General features: G+C 48.2%; 1 protein-coding gene across 13 annotated transcripts in view; it reads left to right on the forward strand.

Moving 5' to 3' along the window:
• The window catches only part of ICA1 (islet cell autoantigen 1), a 180,637-nt gene extending 174,175 nt beyond the window's left edge, over nucleotides 1-6,462 (forward strand). For 10 of the 13 annotated variants that reach the window (XM_079932562.1, XM_079932563.1, XM_079932564.1 and 7 more), the window contains 2 exons: nucleotides 3,656-3,745; nucleotides 6,132-6,462. In XM_079932562.1, coding sequence (XP_079788688.1) covers nucleotides 3,656-3,745; nucleotides 6,132-6,253 — 212 coding nt within the window. In that variant the 3' untranslated portion in view covers nucleotides 6,254-6,462. The remainder of the gene's footprint in view (nucleotides 1-3,655; nucleotides 3,746-6,131) is intronic. The other 3 variants (XM_079932559.1, XM_079932560.1, XM_079932561.1) reach the window with 1 other exon arrangement.
• Nucleotides 6,463-13,938: the final 7,476 nt, after the last annotated feature.

Raw genomic sequence — 13,938 nt, forward strand, 5'->3', positions numbered from 1 at the left:
GAGAACAGTTGAAGGCAATTACAGGAATATTAGCAACAGTAAGTTCTCGTTAAATAGCATTTTTTTTCCTGATAGAAGCCAAGACCTTTGAAGTCTGGCTTGGCGTTCCATACATAATTACCCTAGTTGCACCCCTCCCCTAAATAATTCCCAAAGTGTTATGAGTGAGGGTGAAACTGCAGCTCAGTTTAGTATTTGCTTAAAATATATGTATAGAGCTGGTGTCACAACTGTAGCATTTTCTTCCCTCATGTGCGTATAGTTGGATTGTTAGACTTATGCTTAATAGCTGTTCTGAGGAGAGATTGTGATTTGGCAAACTGGCTGCTGTTTCTGCTTCACATTATGGGACAAGGGAATAGTGATGGGAAACTTTGAGGTATACTTTCCCCATCATCTTAGTTCCCAAAGGGGGATGTCTTTACCCTCATCCTTTTCTCCACGTCCTCTGCTGCAGAGAAGCCCCCAAACCCATAGATTCCACATGTCACACTCCACATATCACTTCCACATGTTCGTGAGCGTTTAGATGAGCAATATTCAAAAATCCATAGTTACAAAGGAATCCAATTAGAAGACATTGTCTTTACAAAGGAGTCTGCCATTATAATCCTTTAAATTATAGGCTTAAAAATACAACTTGTATTTCTGGTGCTTTAAAAATATGACTTGATATACAGTCATTTTATTTGTTTATAGCCATTTGGGAACATGCCCATCACATCAAGTGAGGGGAGCTCCGTTTTGGTATGTGGCTTTATTTCTGCCTCCTGTAGGAAAGTGTTCCACTTTATACTCTGAAAAAGACAGTGGTTGAACCACCGCTTTTCCAGCATTCTCTGCCACCACTTTAAAAAACAAACGTTGTGCGTATTTTTGAAATGGGAAGAATTTTCTCGTGTCCCCACTGTTTCAAATAGCATTCAGAGATCCGGGAGCGGTGGACTTCCATACCCCTCACCTGCCTTTTCTCTGCATCTGTTCAGGATCTTTCTGGAAGTGTGGTCCTCCCTGAACTCAGAGAGCTTGACGAGGTCAAGGAGCTTAAAGCTCCAGGACCTGTGAGGCGGGGTCCTGAAAGCAGACCTCTCGGTTTCCGAGGAGGGTCTCTCTCCTTGTCCCGGCTCTGACTTCAACCAAGATGACCCTGATCCTGACAGAGATGGCGACCGTGGCAGCTCCTTGGAGACCACTGTGGCAGGGCCTCTCACACTACACTGCATGACAGATGCCAAGGATTTGTGCTTCCCTGGGCTCCATCCCCAGCAATTCTGATTCAGTGGGTGATGCCCCTGCCAGTGGCATGGGCACCATACTTTGAGAACCACTGCCCTAAGAGATGGAGGCCAGGCTGTAGGCGTTGATGAAAAGTTACACAGGCTCTGCAGAGCACAGGTGGGTCTTGACATTTGGTGTCCAGAAGAGGATTGTAGGGAAAAAGGTAAAATTGACCCAGTTAGATGCTTCCTCTTTGAGCTTTATTTGGCACATGACAAAACTCCAATTTTAACTTCCTACGTTTACCACTATTTATGTGATTTGGGTGTAGAAGGAAAATGCCCATGGGCCAATTTTCTAGGAAACAGGGAGGTTATGTTATTCCTGGATTACACCAAATACTGGTCTTTTTTTTTTTTTTTTTTTTTTTTTGCGGTACGCGGGCCTCTCACTGTTGTGGCCTCTCCCGTTGTGGAGCACAGGCTCCGGACGCGCAGGCTCAACGGCCATGGCTCACGGGCCCAGCCGCTCCGCGGCATGTGGGATCTTCCCGGACCGGGGCACGAACCCGTGTCCCCTGCATCGGCAGGCGGACTCTCAGCCACTGCGCCACCAGGGAAGCCCAATACTGGTCATTTTTAAAAACTGCTTTATTGAACTATAATTTACATACCATGAAATTCACCCATTGTAAGAGAACAGTTCAAGGATTTCTGGTAATTTTTTTTTGTGCAGCCATCACCACAGTCTAGTGTTAGAACATTTCCATCTTCCCAAAAAGTTCCTTTAAAATTTGGTGCTTTTCGTTGTTTGTCAATTATGTTAACAACATGTTCAAGTACCTTTCCAATGGATAACAATACTTTTTAAACCCTCTATGTTTTCATTATTTTATGCCCAATAAATAGGTCACAGGCCACCTGTTTCACTTGTCATTGGTTAGTCTTCATAGAGATGTTTGTGTTTACTTGCCTAAAATGAAATAATCAACCAGTGAGTATTATAGCATCTACTGCACCAAGCATTGCTTTGCCATCTCTTAAAGCTTCGTTAAGTGTACTTCTCATGATTTAAAAGAGTTCTTCAATAGTTTGTCTTAATTTCAACACCCATCGTGTGCCAGGTAGTGCACTAAAGGATGTAAAGATGAATAATACATGGTCCCTGCCTTCAAGGGGCTCAGAACTCTAGGAGATGAAACAAAAGTACAAGCTAATCAATATAGTATGATTCTATAATTAGGTCCCTTATCACAAATCTTAGAATGGTAGGGGAAACAAACAGCATTACATCTTATCATTTTTGTGGCATCTACTGAGTGGCTTGCTTGCTTCAGAATTTGGTTTCACTGCCCCAACTGAACTCTGCCATCTAAACGTGATGTCTCATGGGGGCCTTATCAGAGACAAAAGCTTTTCTGTAGGAAACACTGCGACCAGAGCATCCCAGTGAAAGGATACAGTTTTAACCATTTGGACCCAACAGTGGTGCCTCATCTGACGTTTCACAATGAGAATCAACAATGGACTTAACCCACACACACCTACCTGTACCACATTAGGTGTTATGGAGCACATTGAAGAAACAGTTCCCTGTCTCATTGAGAAGACAGGACTTAACACATGAAGAATTTAAGCAGACGTGCAAAAGAAGTATATGGTAAAGTTCTAAATTAAATGAGTCATGCTGAAACATCCAGCACAGACAGTAAATACTGGGGGGAAACTAGGCTTGCTTCTCCCAAAGCAGGACTGCTGAATGCCTCTTAATCATTAGGGGCAGGCAGAGCACAGGGGGGCCTTTCAGAACAGTGGGTTAGACAAGATCAATGTCATTTGTAAGGGTACGACATCAAGTTAAGGGGAGGTTCTTTCCTCTTGTATGTTTGGACTGGACTGCCATTTATTTCTCTGTATTAGCTAAACTTCCCAATTTAAATTAGCTGTACGGAAAATAAATGAACTGGATCATATTGGAAGTAGAGAAGACCAGCCATTCCCTAGTTCTGTTGCTACATTTAATGGTATTCACTTTTTTAAGCTTTCCCCATTTGTGACAGGAAAACAAGGCACTTGATTTCCTTGCAACACTATTGATAATCTTTGGTGTGACCATGAAATGATGTCACTTGGTAAGAAAAATGGGTATAAAACTGAAAGCAAGCATGCTTTAGCCTTAGCAGTTTCTCATTTGCTTTTCAAAATGCAGTCTTTCCCCTAGTTTCCCATACTCTTAAGGTGGGCATGATTATACATATCCACTCTCCCCTAAAACATATTCCGGGTATGAGGAACATGGGAGAAGGGTCTTTGCACACCACCCTCCTCTCTCTCTTTGAAGGCTATCGGAGTTGAGAGCCATGTGCGTGCCCCAGGAACTGATGGGGCAGTGTAACTGCCCTTCCCTAGATCTAACATCTTCTGGTTTTGAACATTAGGCCGGTCAGAGAGCAATGTCAATACTACTTCTCCTCCATGGGCAGCACCAAAGGCAAGCAGTCCAAATGGCAGTAGCCCTGCAGTGAAAGGTAATACAGTGTTCTATCCCCCCCTTAAATGACAGTTGCCTTCACTTTCACTGGCCTAACACCCTTCTCTTTATTTCTTTACTAATTTCCATGTGAGCACCTTGGGTTCAGAGGAGGGGCTGCATGGGTGGAGAGTTCGGCATGATCCTAGGAACTAACATTCTAACTTTTTTCCTGGCTTAATGTCCTAATTCATAACTCCCTCTATCAAATCTAATGAGGAAGACTCAAACATCTATCTCCATGTGACTGGGTGCTCCCCAAGATTGGGTGACAACAGTAAGGGAGAAAAGGCCACTGAGGTTGGCGATCCTTAGCTGAAAATACCATTGCTTCCACCAGACAAGGCATTTGGTTAGTGCTTTTCATGAAGAGCCAGGTGTCTTAGTTGTCAAAAGAGGGCCTTTCGAGCTTGTGAAATCTGTTCTTTTGAGACAAAACATCTGCCTGAGGAAGATCTCGTCTGTATTTGCAGCTCTCTGTCTTCCTTTGGTCATCACCCACTTTCCCTGTGTTGACCACAGGAAGTTAAAGGAAGTGTCAATTTTATTATCATCAGAAAGCATTCCCTTGATGTTTTTTAGGTGTTGTGCAAATAGTTGCACCTGGTTTTCCCTCCCACAGTGGAGGTCTGGGGAATGTGAGGACCCCCAAGCCCCTGAGGTATAGTTACCTGGCTCTTCACAGCAGGGCCACACCCACCATCTGAAGGTGCTGGGAAGGGGAGGTGAGCATGGAGGGTGTTTTCACTGGTGCTGTCTCTAAGATATCTTTTTTTATTTTCTTTTTATTTTTTTAACATCTTTATTGGGGTATAATTGCTTTACAGTGGTGTGTTAGTTTCTGCTTTATAACAAAGTGAATCAGTTATACATATACATATATTCCCATATCTCTTCCCTCTTGCGCCTCCCTCCCTCCCACCCTCCCTATCTAAGATATCTTGATATTCTCTATCAAGAACACACTAATCCTCCTAAGTCAATCTTGCCCCATACAGTTTCCTTGTGTGACCTCCTACATGACTAAAGAAAGAGAAATTACTCTCTTTTTTTAAAAAAAATGATGTCTCCCCCACTCCCGCCAAGCTGTATTGAGATCTCTGAAGTCTCAGTTTATCATATCAAAATAACCCAAGTGTTTTGGGGGCTAACTGCACACAGTGTGAAATTAATGTTACATAATAATAACTTGCACAGTTACTAACTAGTCTTGCTTGCAATAGCTTATCTCTGTAATAGATGCATTATTATCTCATTATAAAATAATATATCCACAAGAGACTTTGAAAAACAAAGGGAGGAGAATCAGAAGTATAAAGTGATCGGTATACTGTCTTAATGTTTCAGTGCTTTTTAGTGAAAAGATCAAAAGCCCTGTGTATGTTGGTATAATCCCATCAATATTCTCTATCACTGTCATATAACCACTTTTAGCAACTTGTGCTACCAATAGTTTTTGAGACTCTTTTCAAGCAGATGGCAAGCACATTCCTAGCTGCTCTCAGCTAGAAGGATAACCTGTCAGAGAGACATTTACTTTATGCTTTTGATACTGCCACCCGTTGTAGAAAGAAAAAAAAGCATGGGTCATCCAAGCGAATGAACTTAGATTCTCATGTGGAATGATTTATATAGAGAGGAGCCCCCAACTTATTTGTAAATCACTTGCATCAGGCGCTCTTTTGAAAATGTTCTCCTCATCTGGAAAATAATTAGGCTCTGTAATCGTGGCACTCAAGAAGTCAGGGCAGGTGGTTCGGTGAAAGGACAGCTGAAGGCTGTTCCACTGAGGCTGGAGTGTAAGGGGTATGGGGGCAATTTAGAGCCCAGTGGGGAAGGGGAGGCCTGTCACAGGCCCCCTTCCTCTGATGGGAGAGGGTTAAAGAAGGCAGTGACCTTGAGAGAAGAGGGGCAGTCAGGCCTAGGTGCCATCCCCCCTCCCCCCTCCCCCCTTCTGGACCTGTTGCTTTGAAGGCTGAAAAGAGTAACACACGGTGTTTCTCTTAACCCAGCAGATTTGAAAAGATTCCTCCAGGAAGCACCTTGCTTGAGACATTCAGTCTGATTTCTGAAATGACTGATATTTCCTGGTGGTGGTGAAGCATGGGGCCTGGGGTTTCAGGCAGCTCTGCGGGCAGTGGCCATCGCTGGGTGGAGGTGCAGGTGTGGGTTAACACAAAGGATCACTGTGCGTTGAACTGTGTAAAGACCGTGGTTTAAAAATGTTGCTCAGCCAGCCGGCCAACGGGGGGGCATGGAATACCCTAACAAGGCTTAGCGACAAAGAGCAATGAGGTCTGTCGGATTGAGCCCACCTGCCTGCAGCCTGGCAGAGGTGGGAGTTAGCAAGGTAGGTGTGCTCATGTTTGCTCTTCTCTCCCCAGAGCCTGCCAAGCCCTCCTCGGACCTGACTGCCTGGTTCAGCCTTTTCGCCGATCTCGACCCATTATCAAATCCTGATGCTGTTGGGAAAACCGACAAAGAACATGAATTGCTGAATGCATGAGTCTGCAGCCTCCAGGAAGGAGTCCACAGGCGGCTCCAAATCAGCACACCCGGGGGGCTTGCAGATGTAGGAAGCGATCAGTATGCTGTTTTAATATTTACGTGCCATTTTAATAAAATGAAAGGGTCGAAGGCCCTGTTTATATTGGTATGATTATTTACTTTTATTTGGTCTAAAGGGTTCCTGTGTGTTCTCTATGTGGACCTGACGATACAGGGTGGTCTAGGAGCAGTTTCCAGGCCCACCGTTTTCCTGCCCACAACTGCATCGTGGCTGCCGACGTGTCACTGGGCTGCTACAAGGTCCAAGTTCAAATCATAAACCTACTTTTTGTTAGGTTTAAATAAGGTGGCCTACAGCCTCAGAGGCAGCGGGAGGCTAGGGAGGCTTAAATGCCTCCTCTTGTACCCCTTTGCCCGTGCCCCCCCTTAGCGGGGGGCTGTAGGGAGACACCCTCTTCCTGCCGAGCCACTTTCTGGAGAGCTCTGGGTGAAGCTCCCGCCGACCAAAGACTGTCCCGCGGCCCCTGCCTGCTGTGCGGTGGGTTCTCTCACGGGCAGTGAGCTTGTCGGGGCTGCACAAATCCCTCTGCGGAAGGCAGCCACACCTGCAGATCCCAGCTCTCCTTTAGTCCTCTCCATGGCTGGAATTCAAAAGCATGTATTTCTGGAGCCCCTTGTGATATTAACTGTTTTGTTTTTTTAATTAAACGGAAAAGATATTTGACATGCAAAGTCAAGTTAATAAATGAGTCTGTCGTGTGGACTCAGTGGGGAGGTGCTGTGGGAGTAGAGGCTGGAGAGGGACGGGGGAGAAGGACGGGTCCCACCTGCATGAAGCTGCTGAGGGGACCCATGCATCCCCCAGGTCCGGCGGTGGGGGAGGGGCGGGGACTCCTGCCAGCGCGGGCAGGGGTGAGGGCGGCAGTTCTGCGTGCGGGCACATAAGCGACTCAGATAATCCACCTTTGTCAGAGACTCCAGGGCTGCTGCCTCTTCTTCCCGCCCGTGTCACCGGTAATGGGCTGAGAGGCCACACACATCCGCAGAAGCCCGTGTTCCACGCCTTTCACTGAGTCGGGGCGGAGTCTATGACGGACTAGCAAGGCCTTGGTTCTACGAGCTCAGCTGGGCTGGGAGGTGTCTGCTGCGCCTGCAGCCTCAGTCCCCAGCCCCTAAAGGGTCTCCTGGGGCCACTTCTCCACGCGCACAGAGACGCTGGGCCTGCCCAGCTCAGGGGAGGCCCAGCCTGGCGCCCAGCCTGCGGAAGGCGCTCCTTCCTCTGCGCGGAAGGAGACGCAGGTAAGATGGCCCCGGGGACTCGGCGGTGCGTATGTGGCTTGTTCAGCTCAGCTCACTTCCGGGCCGGAGCAGCACGGCCCTCCACAGGGGTCTCTTTCGTTAGAATCTCATTTAGCAGATTCCTCAGCCTGGCATTCGTGGTCTTAGAGGAGATCGGTGTACCTCCCCAGGGCCCCAGCTCACTACCCTGCCCCCACACCACAGGAGGGCTTGCTGTGCCCCTAAGCCTCCCTCTCTCTCGGCCTGTGCGTTTGCTGCACACTCTACCCAGGATGGCCCGGCTCCGTGCCCTCAGCCACCTTCACGATGCTACCCACCCCTCAGGAGCTTCCTCAGACCCCGTCTCCCCCACAGGGACCTCTCAAAGTGTAGCCCGCAGTTTTCCGTTGGAGAACTGCTTCTCATCTCTGTCCCTGGCCTCCCATCTCCTCAGAAGGCCTGTGCTGTCTGCATGTGCCTCTACCACCGGGTGTTGCAATCCCAGAAAACAAGGCCTCTATTTCCCCAAATCTTCTCTGTCTCCCCACTAATGAGCACCCTGGAGGCACCTTGTAAGCACTGGATTAATGATTGCTGAATGCAGCTGCCCTGTGTGGAATGTTGATTAAGGCCTCATGGTTTCATCCTGGGTCACATTTGTTTGCAGCTGTAAAAACCCACAGCAGCCACTGTAAGGCGTTGAAGCAGGAGGGCCTGACTCCCTCTGTCCAGGCTGGAGGCCCAGGGAGCTTGGTTGGCGGAGGGCAAGGGGTGCGGGGTTCTTTTCTGTTGAATGGATCACTTTAAATACTAACAGGTTGCATTTTATGGTTGATTTGTGGGTGAAGGGGAGAAGAGGATTGTGGTCATTGGACAGCCTTTGCTACAATTTAAAAAAAAAGGCATTTTCTCCCTGGATTTTTACATTTTTGTTAAAAAAAAAAGATTCAATTCCGTGTCCCATCTGCAGTCCTCTCGGCCAGGCTCTTGATCCCTCTTGATAGGTGTGTTTCCATCGTGGCTCACACAAAGCCCCTTCGAACACCTCTCCAGTTTAAGGAGAAGAAGCTGCTGCCTGATTCTCTTTTTTTTTTTCTTTTTTTTTAGCGGTACGCGGGCCTCTCACTGTTGTGGCCTCTCCCGTTGCGGAGCACAGGCTCCGGACGCGCAGGCTTAGCGGCCATGGCTCACAGGCCCAGCTGCTCTGTGGGATGTGGGATCCTCCCGGACCGGGGCATGAACCCGTGTCCCCCGCATCGGCAGGCGGACTCTCAACCACGGTGCCACCAGGGAAGCCCTGCCTGATTCTCTTTTAAGTGTCCTGTGTGCCGGCCCAGCCAGGGGGCTTCCTCTGGGACCCACCTCGCGGCTGGGCTGTCTTCGTCTAGAAGTCGAAGGTGCCTCACCTCTTCGTGCCCAATCTTGCTTCTGCTTAATTTTCATCCCATGTCGTGAAGCTGCTCTGAACTCTCAGGGACATTCAGAGAGCACCTGCTCCTTGAACACTTTCATCTTTTGGAGGTGCAAGTCTCCCTTCCCCACTCCCCCTGTCCCAGCTAATGTAGAAAGAATATTCACATTTACGGGAGAGAGCCAGAATGTTTCTATTTGCACTTTATAGATTCATCGCCTTCAAAATGTAATTTTAGAAATGTCAAGTTGATTTTGAGTTCTGGGAGAGTGAGAAAAGCATCCGTCAGCTTCAGAATTAGAAATGTGCCAACTTAGAAAGAACCAGCACTTGTTATCAGAGGTTTATGCCCAAGAAAATGTTACCTGCTCAGAACTGGCAGCCTCGGGAGCCCTGAGTTGCCAGTTGGCATGTAGGTGGGGCTCACCATCATGTGTTGACATTGGGTGTGGGCCAGGGCAGAGCCCCCCCCAAGGCTGCCATGTGAGGCTGCCTAGCCCTCTGGGTTAAGAAGGCACCCACCAGACCTCTCCTGCCCATGCTTCAGCTCCAGGGGCCAATTAACCAAACTCTATGCTTTTCTCTCTGAGACCCCTCCCCAAGGGCTGACCCTGGCAGTGGCTCAGGGCTAACTATTAGCACTGTTGGATTTTGCCAGTATATCAAAGTTGTTTCTGTCTTTGTGATCAACTAGTGTCCTCCAGACAGGCCATGGTAGTTAATCCTCTGCTTTGGTTTAAACCATCTCCCAGTCCCAGTCCCAGTGTAATGATGTAGGTCTCTTTAGCTTTGTTGGAAAATAGATTTCAGGTTGGAGGCAACTCCGAATGATTGGCAATGGCTGTCAAGAATTCTGCATTGAGAAGAATTCTTATAAATGAGTGATATTTGTGATGGGTACAGGGCAGGGAGTGGTGGCAACAATGCTATCTAATTAGCAGCACTACCTTAGACCTTGCCTTTCATGCAGCTTTTAGATTTCACGACTTTTTCTTATCCTTCTCCTTCTTTCTCCTTTTCTTCTTCTTCTTTCTCCTCTTCCTCCCCTTCCTCTTCTTTTAATCAAAAATGGCTAGGGGGCTTCCCTGGTGGCGCAGTGGTTGAGAGTCCGCCTGCCGATGCAGGGGACGCGGGTTCGTGCCCCGGTCCGGGAAGATCCCACATGCCGTGGAGCGGCTGGGCCCGTGAGCCAGGCCCGCTGAGCCTGCGCATCCGGAGCCTGTGCTCTGCAACAGGAGAGGCCACAACAGTGAGAACCCCGCGTGCCGCAAAAAAAAAAAAAAAAAAATTGGCTAGGATTTGGCAACATTGACAGAGGGGCATGCATGAATGAGAAAAGCAGAAAGTTCAAAGAACACATTACTGACACCTAATTCAACTCAAACTCATTTAAACAACAACAACAAAAAGTGGGGGTGGATTTATTCGCTCAGGTAACTAAAAAGTCCAGGTGTAGGCTTTCATGCATGGCTGGATCTAGGGGCTCAGATGATGTTCTCAACAATTATCCCCTCTTCAGCTCCCAGCTCTGATTCCCTCTGTGTTGCTTCATTCCAACAGACTCTTCTCATAAGGAGGCCAAAAGGCCACCAGCATCTCCAGCCAAAGTCTTGATTTGAGTCTGCCTTTTGTCCTTGGTCCAATCATCAGTCAACCACTGGGGTGAAAAATAGGCTATTTGCCCAGCTTTTCATGAGCCTATCCCTGGAGCTCAACCCTCAAGGACTGGGAATAGAGAGAAGATAGTTCCTTAAGGGAAAGCTAGGGTGCCATTACTAGAGGAAGAGGGAATGGACCTTGGGAAGGAGAATGCAATAGCGATCCACGCTAGTTTCCACTGGAAGGACTTTGACGAGGCACTGTGTAGTCTTTCCAGAGGGATATGGAGTGAGCTGTGTTAAAAGAACTGGAATGTTTTCCAGGAACCCCACTGGGATCCCTTTTGAGGTCATTCCCAGCACTGGGGCTGGAAGGCTTGGTGCTCTCAGTGGCCCATGGAGGATCCCTACCTTGCAGCTGACCTATAGCTGACTTCAGGAAAGTCAAAAGGGATCACAGAGCTCTTTGTATCCAATCCGCTCATATCCAGGTAATGAGACTGAGGGACCCAGGGGACATAAAAAACCTATAAGTTAAGTGGAAAACCAAGACTAGAGCCCACATTGCCTGACTCCTGGGCCAAGCCTTCTTTTACTTCAAGGTGTTTGCTAGAAACTGAGAGCTGAGGTTTTAGACCAGTCATTAAATACACCCTTTGGAGATAGAATCTAGCACAGTAATATAGGGCAGTCATTCGAGTTTGGGTTCTGAAGCTGGGCAAATCTGTAGATACCAAAATTAACAGAAGCAATGCACAGTTACTCTAAAGCAATGGGAGGCTTGAAACCAGAAACACCAAGCCAGCAGCAGCAGAGAGGTATAGACGAGACAGGGGGTGGAGCAGGGGAGAGGGCAGGTGGTGGCCAGACCCTGGAGACAGCCCGGGCTACTCCAGTGCTCTCAGTTAGACTTCTTTGATCAACTGACGAACCTCTTTGAAAATGGGATCTTTGCCTTCTGATAATTAATCGGTAAGAGGCTGACCTGAGGACTCTGTTGCTCTCAACAGGCCCAAATGCTGGCTCTAGAGTTCTCAAGAGGAGCCACAGTCATTGTGTCCTCCTGGAGAAGAATATGATTATTCTCAATGGAATTCCGGGGCCCCTCAGGCTCTCTATCAAATCTCTTCCTTTCCCCGCTGGCCCAATGGCCTGACACTCTGGTGGCACTTCCAGTATGTTCAAGGGCACTGAGATGTCGTCCTTCCACTGCTAGGAACCCTGCCCCACCTACCTCCCCACCCCCCGGTGGGAGCAACAACCTCAGCGTTGGATAACTGCTGGCTTTGGCATTAGGGTGGTGATTTCATGATGTGGCCCAGCAGAGAGCTGATTGGAAGTGCCCAGGAAACCTCTAAAACCCGACAGAGGCCACCTCTGCCAGTGAGGGATGAGGCAATCGATTTTAGAAATGCCTCATCAGTAGAGGCTGGATTATATATCAGTTCTCTGGGGCTTCCTTCTCCAGCTACTTCCCAGGGAGCTCTTTTATTGATTTTGATCCGAGGTGTCTCCTTGCTGTTTCTGGCCCTGAACTGTGGGTGCCCAAGGGTCTGTCTCACACTTAGAGCATCCCCCACGGTGCCCCTGACCCCAGCACAGACAGAAGGCATTCTTAGGATGCAGTGCTGGACAGATAACATCCTTGCTTCCATCCTTTTCCAGCACCTCATTGCTATTTCTGATGGCTGGGTTCTAAATTCTTTCTGCCTTACTATAGAGTCTATTCTGGCCCAGGGATTTATGGACCTCTTAGCATCAAGAGTTTTGTACATCCTCTGAGATCATATGTAATTTTTTGTGAAAATGCCCCTCTGTGGATTTTTTTTCCTGAGGAAATGGTCTAGAGCTCCCATAAATCCTCAAAGGGGTCGATGAACAATAAAAGTCAGAAACATTCATGCCAATCATCAGAGGTTTCATGCTGATGCTGAGGGCACCGATGTGATTGGAACTTTCTGTGAGCCCTGAAATCCCGCATCGTTCGTGTGTCAGCAAGCGGGAGGCTCCTTGGACTACTTTTCCCGGCAGGGAAGTCACAGCCATTCTGTCCTGTTTCCTCTCTCCTTGCCCTTAATGGCTGAATTGGCCACACGTGGGGTGGGCCCAGTAGTCAAACTGAGGGCTATTTTTATCCTGCCAGTAGGAGCTGCCATCCTGGGTGAGCTGTGACTTCAGCTCCAGCTTGAAGGAAGAAGCTGGCAGGAGAGAACAAATCCTGACAACATACTAGCCTGAGCTCTTGCTACCTGCAGTCTGCCACCCATCTGTTAGCTGCCCTCAGAACCAGCCCTGGGGGAGCCCTTGCCTCTTTATCTTGGGTTTCAATGGGGAGCCTGTGGTGAGAGCAGCCCAGGGCCAAGCAGGTTTTTCTGCCCTAGAAACCAGGTCTTTGGTTAAAGATGAAGCACCTGGAGAGGAGAGAGGGGTGGGTCCAGGGTGAAGCCGGAAGTGTCCTGGTCTCCTGGCCTGGTTTCCGGGGGTGGGCGGGGTGAGCAGAGCCGGGCTGCTTGTAGAGGGAGGACAGTGGCGGAGGCGCGCTCGTGGGCCTCTTGCCTGAGTAGCCTGGGTGGTGGGAGCCGGACAGACTGCCCAGCTGAGAGCGAGGAACGGTGCAAACGCCAGGCAGTGGACGGCAGAGAAGGAGGTAGGGCCCTGCAGTGAATATCCCTGAGGACGTCAGAGGCAGAGACGTTAGGCTAATGTAACCATGTTTATGGCTGTCCTACCTTCAGTCTTTCTGACCCTACATAGATTGTGGAAAATGAAAACAGCTGTTATCCATGAGGAACTCTATGCTGGGCACTGTGCCATGCGCACATAAGCCCACTCATCTCTTAACTATCGTACGTGGTAGGATTTTTTTTTCTGGTGTGTGTGCATTTAAAAAAATTTTTTTAATTGAGTTACAATTCACGTACCATAGAATTCACCCTTTTAAAGTGTATGATTCAGTGCTTTCTAGTATACTCACAAGGTTATGCAACCATCACCGTTATCTAATTCCAGAGCATGTTTTATTACCCCCAAAGGAAACTCTAACCTGTTATCAGTGACTCCCTATTCCACCCTACCCCAGACCCTGGCAACCACTAATCTGCTTTCTATGTCTATGAATTTACCTATAATGGACAGAATGGGATAATGTAGACTTTTGTAACTGGCTTCTTTCGTTACTCAGGCCAACTTGGGTTGACTCGCCCACGTGCAGCAAAGCCAATCTATTGACACTGGGTTGCGGTGAAAGAAAGTGCAGCGTTTATTGCAGAGCACCAAGCAAGTAGTACCAGAAGCTAACTTCCAAAGGAAAAGGCCCGAACTCCCTGATGGCTTTCAGGGAACGGTTTATAAAGCAGGGTGAGGGAGAAGGTTGTGGGGTATGTGATCAGCTCGTGG

Source organism: Stenella coeruleoalba (genome assembly GCF_951394435.1).
Source record: "Stenella coeruleoalba genome assembly, chromosome: 9".
NCBI classification, from domain to species: Eukaryota; Metazoa; Chordata; class Mammalia; order Artiodactyla; family Delphinidae; genus Stenella; species Stenella coeruleoalba.